At 44.6% G+C, this 10,320-nt stretch overlaps 1 protein-coding gene and 1 long non-coding RNA gene across 2 annotated transcripts; one reads left to right on the top strand and one right to left on the bottom strand.

The window, feature by feature from the left end:
• Nucleotides 1–1,159: 1,159 nt before the first annotated feature.
• On the bottom strand, nt 1,160–5,474 carry LOC106560772 (uncharacterized). Its single transcript, XR_001318667.3, has 4 exons — nt 4,618–5,474; nt 4,357–4,525; nt 1,749–4,180; nt 1,160–1,667 (listed from the first exon to the last, which is right to left on the bottom strand). It is a non-coding gene; the product is annotated as an uncharacterized LOC106560772 (long non-coding RNA).
• Nucleotides 5,475–6,114: 640 nt separating this feature from the next.
• ppib (peptidylprolyl isomerase B (cyclophilin B)) lies at nt 6,115–10,316 on the top strand. Its single transcript, NM_001140870.2, is given in 5 exon segments — nt 6,115–6,308; nt 9,238–9,351; nt 9,450–9,543; nt 9,643–9,827; nt 9,924–10,316. Coding segments are annotated over 5 exon segments (651 nt in total). The 5' UTR covers nt 6,115–6,173; the 3' UTR covers nt 10,047–10,316.
• Nucleotides 10,317–10,320: the final 4 nt, after the last annotated feature.

The following is a 10,320-nucleotide window of genomic DNA, read 5'->3' as shown; positions in this document are numbered from 1 at the left end:
TTGGCAACCAGGTTTGCACACATCTCAGGAGGGATTTTGTCCCACTCCTCTGCAGATCTTCTCCAAGTCATTAAGGTTTCGAGGCTGACGTTTGGCAACTCGAACCTTCAGCTCCCTCCACAGATTTCCTATGGGATTAAGGTCTGGAGACTGGCTAGGCCACTCTAGGACCTTAATGTGCTTCTTCTTGAGCCACTCCTTTGTTGCCTTGGCCGTGTGTTCTGGGTCATTGTCATGCTGGAATACCCATCCACGACCCATTTTCAATGCCCTGGCTGAGGGAAGGAGGTTCTCACCCAAGATTTGACGGTACACCGTCCATCGTCCCTTTGATGCGGTGAAGTTGTCCTGTCCCCTTAGCAGAAAAACACCCCCAAAGCATAATGTTTCCACCTCCATATTTGACGGTGGAGATGGTGTTCTTGGGGTCATAGGCAGCATTCCTCCTCCTCCAAACACGGCGAGTTGAGTTGATGCCAAAGAGCTCCATTTTGGTCTCATCTGACCACAACACTTTCACCAGTTGTCCTCTGAATCATTCAGATGTTCATTGGCAAACTTCAGCCGGGCATATATATGTATTCTTGAGCAGGGGGACCTTGCAGGCTCTGCAGGATTTCAGTCCTTCACGGCATAGTGTGTTATCAATTGTTTTCTTGGTGACTATGGTCCCAGCTGCCAAGATCCCGCCATGTAGTTCTGGGATGATTCCTCACCGTTCTCATGATCATTGCAACCCCACGAGGTGAGATCTTGCATGGAGCCCCAGGCCGAGGGATATTGACAGTTATTTTGTGTTTCTTCCATTTGCGAATAATCGCACCAAATGTTGTCACCTTCTCACCAAGCTGCTTGGCGATGGTCTTGTAGCCCATTCCAGCCTTGTGTAGGTCTACAATCTTGTCCCTGACATCCTTGGAGAGCTCTTTGGTCTTGGCCATGGTGGAGAGTTTGGAATCTGATTGATTGATTGCTTCTGTGGACAGGTGTCTTTTATACAGGTAACAAGCTGCGGTTAGGAGCACTCCCTTTAAGAGTGTGCTCCTAATCTCAGCTCATTACCTGTATAAAAGACACCTGGGAGCCAGAAATCTTTCTGATTGAGAGGGGGTCAAATACTTATTTCCCTCATTAAAATGCAAATTATTTTATAACATTTTTGACATGCGTTTTTCTGGATATTTTTGTTGTTATTCTGTCTCTCGCTGTTCAAACCATTAAAATTATAGGCTGATCCTTTCTTTATCAGTGGGCAAACGTACAAAATCGGCAGGGGATCAAATACTTTTTCTCCCCACTGTATAACAATGTGCACCTTCATCTTTGGTAATTCCCAGCCGATATAGATACTGTGCCTATCTGCATTTTGTCTGGTGGTAATGGGGCTGCCTTGGCAAACAATGTGAGTGGTCATACCTTCCTGTGTGGTTTCCTAAAGGAGTATACAACAGGAGTTATCTGATCCTGGTGCAGAACATACAGGGTTTTTCCCTCCCCATAATGACTGACACTATTAATTTAAATAATAAAAGACAATGCAAGTAAAATTTGAATGCAGAGAGTGCCAGGTCTCTCTCCATTCGGAGACATAAGTATCAAGCCTGTCTGCCAGTCTGGACTTCATAACATCATCTTGCAAGTCTCCATGTGCAGCCCCATCCATGTTTCTGTGGACACATACAGTCACTGTTCTATTACCAATGGCAGTTAGAGATACCAATGTTTTTTAAATTGTATTTTAATTTCACCTTTATTTAACCAGGTAGGCTAGTTGAGAACAAGTTCTCATTTGCAACTGCGACCTGGCCAAGATAAAGCACAGCATTTCGACACATACAACAACACAGAGTTACACATGGAATAAACAAACATACAATCAATAATACAGTAGAAAAATCTATATACAGCATGTGCAAATGAGGTAGGATAAGAGAGGTAAGGCAATAAATAGGCCATGGTGGCAAAGTAATTACAATATAGCATTTAAACACTGGAATGGTAGGATGTGCAGAAGATTAATGTGCAAGTTGAGATACTGGGGTGCAAAGGAGCAAGATAAATAAATAAATACAGTATGGGGATGAGGTAGATTTGATGGGCTATTTACAGATGAGCTATGTACAGGTGCAGTGATCTTTGAGCTGCTCTGACAGCTGGTGCTTAAAGCTAGTGAGGGAGGTAAGAGTCTCCAGCTTCAGAGATGTTTGCAGTTCGTTCCAGTCATTGGCAGCAGAGAACTGGAAGGAGAGGCGGCCAATGGAAGAATTGGCTTTGGGGGTGACCAGTGAGATATACCTGCTGGAGCACGTGCTACGGGTGGGTGCTGCTATGGTGACCAGTGAGCTGAGATAAGGTGGGGCTTTACCTAGCAGAGACTTGTTGATGACCTGGAGCCAGTGAGTTTGGCGACGAGTATGAAGCGAGGGCCAGCCAACGAGATCATACAGGTCGCAGTGGTGGGTAGTATATGGGGCTTTGGTGACAAAACGGATGGCACTGTGATAGACTGCATCCAATTTGGTGAGTAGAGTGTTGGAGGCTATTTTGTAAATGACATCGCCGAAGTCGAGGATCGGTAGGATGGTCAGTTTTACGAGGGTGTTTGGCAGCATGAGTGAAGGATGCTTTGTTGCGAAATAGGAAGCCGATTCTAGATTTAATTTTGGATTGGAGATATTTAATGTGAGTCTGGAAGGAGAGTTTACAGTCTAACCAGACACCTAGGTATTTGTAGTTGTCCACATATTCTAAGTCAGAGCCGTCCAGAGTAGTGATGCTGGACGGGCGGGCAGGTGCGGGCAGCGATCGGTTGAAGAGCATGCATTTAGTTTTACTTGCATTTAAGAGCAGTTGGAGGCCACGGAGGGAGAGTTGTATGGCATTGAAGCTCATCTGGAGGTTAGTTAACACAGTGTCCAACGAAGGGCCAGAGGTATACAGAATGGTATCGTCTGCGTAGAGGTGGATCAAAGAATCACCAGCAGTGAGAGCGACATCATTGATGTATACAGAGAAGAGAGTTGGCCTGAGAATTGAACCCTGTGGCACCCCCATAGACTGCCAGAGGTCCGGACAACAGGCCCTCCGATTTGACATACTGAACTCTATCGGAGAAGTAGTTGGTGAACCAAGCGAGGCAATTATTTGAGAAACTAAGGCTGTTGAGTCTGCCAATAAGAATGTTGTGATTGACAGAGTCGAAAGCCTTAGCCAGGTTGACGAATACGGCTGCACAGTAATGTCTCTTATTGATGGCGGTTATGATATCGTTTAGGACCTTGAGCGTGGCTGAGGTGCACACATGACCAGCTCTGAAACCAGATTGCATAGCGGAGAAGGTACGGTGAGATTCGAAATGGTCGGTAATCTGTTTGTTAACTTGGCTTTAAAAGACCTTAGAAAGGCAGGGTAGAATAGATATAGGTCTGTAGCAGTTTGGGTCTAGAGTGTCTCCCCCTTTGAAGAGGGGGATGTGTGTCAGATCTCACCTATGTTGAAGTTTGAACAGGTCAGCCTAAACCTAATTCTGTTCTCTCCATCAAAGACTGTTGATGAGCAGGCAAGATGTGAGGCTGGAGGTGAGGTCTTTGCCAGAGCCCCATTGATGGACATAGTAGCGTAGATCAGCTCCTGGCCCCTCAAAGATACTGGTCGGTCACACACAGTACTGATTACATTATCAATGGTGGTTATGATTAGCATGGTGGAAATATCCTGATGGCTCCATTCACCTTTTCTTTTTCACTTCAGATATAACATTTCAAATGAAATAGAATGGTGAACACAGGGATCAGGCTGGTTCAACCAGGCTAGGTTATGCCCTGGACATTATAAGCAACTAAGAAGTAGAAAATAAGCTACAACTGTCAGTTTACATAAATTGTTTCACAATTGGGTTATCAAATGTATCAAAATAATGAAGTGTTTGTATTTGTACAAATGATGATCCCGTGAAAGCTGTTGCCGCTGACAGGTGAAGGTTGCTGGTTGGATACTTATCAGCCACAACATGTGGCTGACTGTTCCATTCATAGGAATGCTCACTGTGAGGGCATGTCTGCATGATGCTGATGAGGGACCCCTTTCTTGTCTTCTCTATGCTGCATGTTCAGCTGCAAACAGGACATCTCTCAAACAACTGCAGCAGCCAATCTTATTAGGTGGTGTTGACTGGAAGTGCCTGTGACAGGGTGATATAATAGACAGCCAAGTGATAAATTGCATTTTGTTCTAAAGGACAAAGCTTTTTGCTAATGCACTTCACAACCAAAATGACTCTACTTGACTGGGGAATTAGCCTATTTTATCAAGCCACGTATTTATAAAAAAAATAATAATACTTTTCACAAACATTACCTGTCGATGAAGCCATCTGTGTCGTCAGGGCAGTAACTCGGGTCACGGTCAGAGGCCTCATGATGGCGTGTCCTTTTCATCAGAGTTGAGGGAGACTGGCAACAACGGATGAGGTGTCACAAGAGTACTTGTTGTGAAACACACTTATTCTGAGGTCTTGCCTGACAAGCTGTGAAAAAAGCAAGTGAACAGTGAATTCAATTATTTTTGGAGGTCTCTATACCATTGCAATCACATTGCTGGACATGTTATGATACCCACCTTTGCTCCTTCTGGTAGGTTCCAGCATCCGTTCATGACCACGGGATCAGTCTGGCACCCAACTGTGCACTTTGTCTAACAGAAAAACAGGGTAAACGATTGTCATCCTACCTAAATTATAAACACAGCTCGAGAAATAACGTAATCTCGTTTGAAAGCTTCTTCTATGTTTTACAGATGTAGATTGACTGTTTGAGTTTGTTACTGCTAGTTGGTACACTGTTGTAGTCAGACATGAGTTAGCTAGTATCGCCATTACTGCATCCAATATGTATTTGTGCCCTAGATGACATGGGTAGCACCTCAGAGGCTAATGTGACTGTTTCGCCTAAATTACACTAATTTCGAGTGGCATGGCAATATGACATTGCTAAAGTAGGCAAATAATTAGTAGCAAACAACTTTGTCATAATTATGTCAAATTTACTTTAGATCGGTTGCAACTCATTACTGTTACTATAAAAGTTTGTCAAAAATAGCTAACAATGCTAGCTAGCTAAAATACAGCGGTCCCTTCAAATCTGCATCTGAAGTCAATAAATATGGCGACATCACAATCATGACAAAATGTTTTCCTTCCAAGTATTTGCCTTCTTTTGAAACGTTATTTTTCTCCAAGCCAAATCCAAGTTGTATTGAGGTAGGCTGACATTAGCTAGCTGTGTCAGCTATGATAGTGATAATGGTTATTAAAAATATACTGACCGTACATAACCAGCAGTCTATGGTCTAACTACCGGTATACTGACATCCACTGGGGACCAACGAAATACAACCTGCATGATGGAGTCCTTCTGCAGGGCATGCAAACCATAGTTGTTGGGTGTGCATCCTGCTGGAAGACTAGGTTCAAAATATACCCACCTTCAACCTAGCTGGAAGCATGCTTTGCATGGTCAATCCGTATAGGGCTTTTCAGTCTCAAACGGCCATGATCGCTTTGGTTTAGGACGAAGAAACAACTGAGCTCCATTCCGTGAAGGGAAACGAAGTGGGAGGGGCAATTTACACGTGGAGTTTGACAAAAGGGGGCATGATTTATTGACATAATTCTAATCGAAACCCAACCTTCATTTACTCGGTGTGATGCCCCGAGGTTCTGAACTCGGTTTTAGACAAGACTGACTTCATGAACAAAATTATTATTTTTACACTTTGTAGTCAAGTTTGACACTATAATAAATGTTTCTGACTCATATCAATGCCACATCGCTGTTTTTTAGGGGCAGTCGCTCTTTAACCATTTTAAATGTAAACTTCAATGGGGTAGGGACCAACCCGGGCCAGATAATCGAATTCCTTCACGGATGTGTCTTTATGTGCGCATTACGCGTATCCATCCAGGATTGGGTTATACATTGCATTATGTGCAGACTACACCAATCATAGTGAAACGTTTTATTTTGGCTAGATTAAAACTGCATCTCCTCCAATTGGATATCATGGGCGGAGGGTAAAGGCCTGCGTTAGGCAGCTGTCTCCACCCCGGATATACCCACTTTTCCCCCGGCACATATACGTACATTAGGGCCGCCACGGCTACACTTTCCTTGTTCATGGTTCGAATCTGCGAGAGAAGGATGAAGTTTTTGGTTGCGGTCACGGTCATCGTTGGGTCGGTGATATTTCTGCTCTTCCCGAGCGGATCAGACGCTGACGAGAAACAGAAGGGCCCAAAAGTCACGGCCAAGGTAAGGTATCTAGCAAATCCAAAGACGGGAGGTTTTTTTTTTGTGCACAGCTAACGTTTGCAGTAAGAAGCCGTCTTGTGCTGTCTGGCTTTTCAGGTCTAAAAACATTGCGAACTACAATGTCACAAGACGTGATACAATGAAACGAACTCGGCGAAATGCGATGCAGCCGTTGGTTACTAGTTAATGCACGGCCTCGATGCTTGCACGACATGCAGGCCGTAGCTAGCTAGGTTTTTTTTAGCTGCTGTAGTTAACTAGGCCACGTCCACTTATTTGGCTTGGGGCTACGTGACTCTGCGCCCAACGTCGTCAGCAACTGTTTTTATTTAACTTGGTAAGTCAGTTAAGAAATTATTTACAATGACGGCCTACACCGGCCAAACCCTAACCATGACGACGCTGGGCCAATTGTGCACCGCCCTATGGGACTCACGGCCGGTTGTGCTACAACCCGTCGTCGACCCATGGTCTGTAGTGACGCCTCTTAACACTGGTACAGTGCCTTAGACCGCTGCGCCACTCGGGAGCCCATTCACGAGTCTAAAGGAAAACGTGCACACGTAATTGGAAGTCATTTTTGCGTTTGTGCAAGCATTGGGTTGTTTGACAGGTTATAGGCAATGCAGTTCGCGTGTTACTTCCATAATCAAATTTCCGGACAACCTACTGCAACTAATGGTTAAATGAGAACTAAGAAACCGGTTGTTGCAAATCACAACCTTTCAAACAAGCCTTACTTCCAAGTATGCCTGAGCGGAGTAACTCCTATACCTTTTAAATGAAATACCAAAAACAGTTTTTAGGTGTAAAGCCACTAAGCAGTAGCGATGCGTGGGTAGAATCAATGGGAAAGCCATTTTAAAACCTGGGTGATAATAGGGTTTGCTCTAGAAAATTAATGTTTTGCGACCGTGACACATAGGCCTAAAGGACAAGAGGCAGAATAAATTCAACCACCTTTTTGTTTTATCACAAAACCGGATGGCAAACTGCCTGGTTTAGTCCACAAATCGCATGTAAGACCGCTACATCACCTACAGCATGGTCAAGGAAGTTAATGTTTCCGTATTTTTCGGACCACTAAACACCAATTGATTTAGCGTCGCAAAGAAACGAACTGCCTGTACAATTTCAACATCATCAAATCACCTCTGCTGAGTCTAATTCAGTGACTATTAAAATACACCAAACACAATTTAGTCCAATTTATTTTAACGACCCTGAGTCGTTACAGTACGCTATGTCTGTCCATGGTTCGAATGTGTGCGCTCGTGTTGACTCACCCTACTTGTAGTTGTAGAAGAAACGATCTCACTGTCCTACAGTACACGCTGTTTGTTGTCCTAAGGCTACCTGGCTAAAATGCTTGCTCTAGCATAACTTTCATTCATGGGTAACGTTAGCTAGTTAACACTGCCTTCTACATATTGAACCTCCATCCTCTCAGGCCAGGGGCACAACAATGTATGAATTAATTGTTTAGAACAAATCGCCATTCTTAATCATTGGTCGGTGTTGTGCCGAAAATCCCCCCCTCTTAATTGCTGCGACTTGCTTGCTAGTTGAGATTTCTGCTCTTCACTCAGTTTTCGGTTTGGCTATTTGTTTCAAGTGGATGTGGCGGTTCTCGTTTGTATGGCGCCCGCACCGCCCCCGCCAAGATGCCTCCTTGTCGCCCGTACCTAAATCCGCTACTGATTATATTAGTCTATACATAAAACTTATAGCCAAAATTCTTCATCTCTCCCATATCTTATTCGACTAGTATTTTTGAAAGTAAGGATAATTCAGCCGTAGTAGTTCCGAAATATTTATTGCTTGCCAACATTTTACGCCTGTTTAACATGCATTCATTATTAATTTCGGTTGCCTATCCTGACGTTTGTTCTATAGGAAGTATGACTCGAGCCACAAAATTATGGCAATTAGAAGGGGGGAATTCTGTCGGGAGATTTTCGACACCGGTACGGAGAATAAAGTAAAACCACAAGTCTAAAATTTGCCATAGTAGGGATTTAGGAAAGGGCCTACATTAGCTAGCTAGCCACCGGAGGACAACCACACAACGAGATGCAACAATTCAAGTTGTTGCTGTCAATGACGTATGGTCTCAATGCGATTTGATAGGAGTTACGCCAAAACCCACGCTGGCTTCCCATGGTATGTCAGTGTAACCGATGTGAGTGAAATGGCTAGTTGGTTAGTGGTGGTGCGCGCTAATAGCGTTTCAATCAGTGACGTCACACGCTCTGAGACTTGAAGTAGGGTTTCCCCTTGCGTTGCAAGGGCCGCGGCTTTTGTGGCGCGATGGGTAACGATGCTTCGTGGGGTGTTAGTTGTTGTGTGCAAGGGCCCCCGGTTCGAGCCCGGGTTGGGGCGACGAGAGGGACGGAACCTACACTGTTACATCAGGACCACTCACAGTTGAGCTAGCTCAGTTTAGCTCAACATTAACTTAATACTTTCTTTTTTAATAATGGGAGGCTAAATGCTCGCTGGCTTCCCTTGCATTCCATGCAATGCTATGGGCGGCAACAATGTTATAGTCGTTTGGACCAGACAGCATCAGATGGCCTACACGTAGAGATAGAGGGGCGCTGTTTAACTTGCTCAATGCTTTTCCCGGTGAGCTACATTCAGTCTCTTGAGAACTGAAGGAACATTATGAAACGCGGGACGGAAGATGTATTTTTTTTTATTCCGGGGAAGCCTAGCATCCATGAATACACACCACTGTAAATGGTGCGCACCATCAGTGGTCCTCTGGGGGGGGGGGGGAAATGTATATGCATCATGACATTTCTCACATGTCACTTGAGTTCCATGATGGCCTATCTGTAGTGCTCAAGGGATGATATTCCAGGATGAGGACAAGTTGCCTTTGAGAATTCCTGCTAACCCATTTACTCATGCGGTACCTTAACAGGTTTATTTCGACATCAGAATTGGAGATGAGGATGTTGGACGAATTGTCATTGGTTTGTTTGGGAAAACGGTACCCAAGACAGTTGAGAACTTCATTACACTAGCAACTGGAGAGGTAAGTCTTTTTATACCCAGGGAATCGATTTAGCAAATGGATATGTTATGGTAGAACCATTGAGGTACTGACTAATGCCTTGCTTCTTGTCTCCACAGAAAGGATTTGGCTACAAAAGCAGCAAGTTCCACAGAGTTATCAAGGATTTCATGATCCAGGGTGGTGACTTCACCAGAGGAGATGGCACTGGCGGTGAGGGGAATTCACACTTGGATATCGCTCTAACTACCAACAATGATATGGGCATCAATGCAAATGTTGATTATCGTCAATGTCATTGTTTCCCTGAAGGCAAGAGCATCTACGGAGACCGCTTCCCTGATGAGAACTTCAAGCTGAAGCACTACGGACCTTACTGGCTGAGCATGGCCAACGCTGGCAAAGACACCAACGGCTCCCAGTTCTTTATCACCACCATTCAGACACCTTGGTTGGATGGCAAGCACGTGGTCTTCGGCAAAATTTTGGAAGGCACGGTGAGTACTCCACACCCCACCCCAACACAGAACAAATACACACCTGCAGCTGAATCTGTTTGCATACCCCTCACTCGCGGTATTGCTTCCCTACAGGATGTGGTGAAGAAGATCGAGGGCACAAAGACAGACGGCCGGGACAAGCCCCTCAAAGACGTGTCCATCCACGACTGTGGCAAGATTGAAGTGGAGAAACCCTTCGCGATTGCCAAGGAGTAAAAACAAGTCAACTTTATTAAATGGGGGAACAGGACTGTGGGGTGTAGGTAGACCATTGAATTTTCTGTTTTGTTTACCACTGGTCCTGTAGTGGGGGCTCCTGTGCGGGTTGTCCTGGTAGCAGAAGCTACCCATTGAATTTAAGTGCCAGATCAAAGCAAAGGCACACTGGGTCCATTTCCAAACAGGCATTCCAGTATGGTTGTCGTGCAGCTGATACCTGCTCATTTTGTAAAGAATACATCTTCAATAAAGGATCCAGGTTTTGTTAAGA

This window comes from Salmo salar, chromosome 10, assembly GCF_965601325.2.
Source record: "Salmo salar chromosome 10, fSalSal1, whole genome shotgun sequence".
NCBI classification, from domain to species: Eukaryota; Metazoa; Chordata; class Actinopteri; order Salmoniformes; family Salmonidae; genus Salmo; species Salmo salar.
Note: the sequence above shows the minus strand (reverse complement) of the source record. Positions and strands in the feature narration are given on the sequence as shown.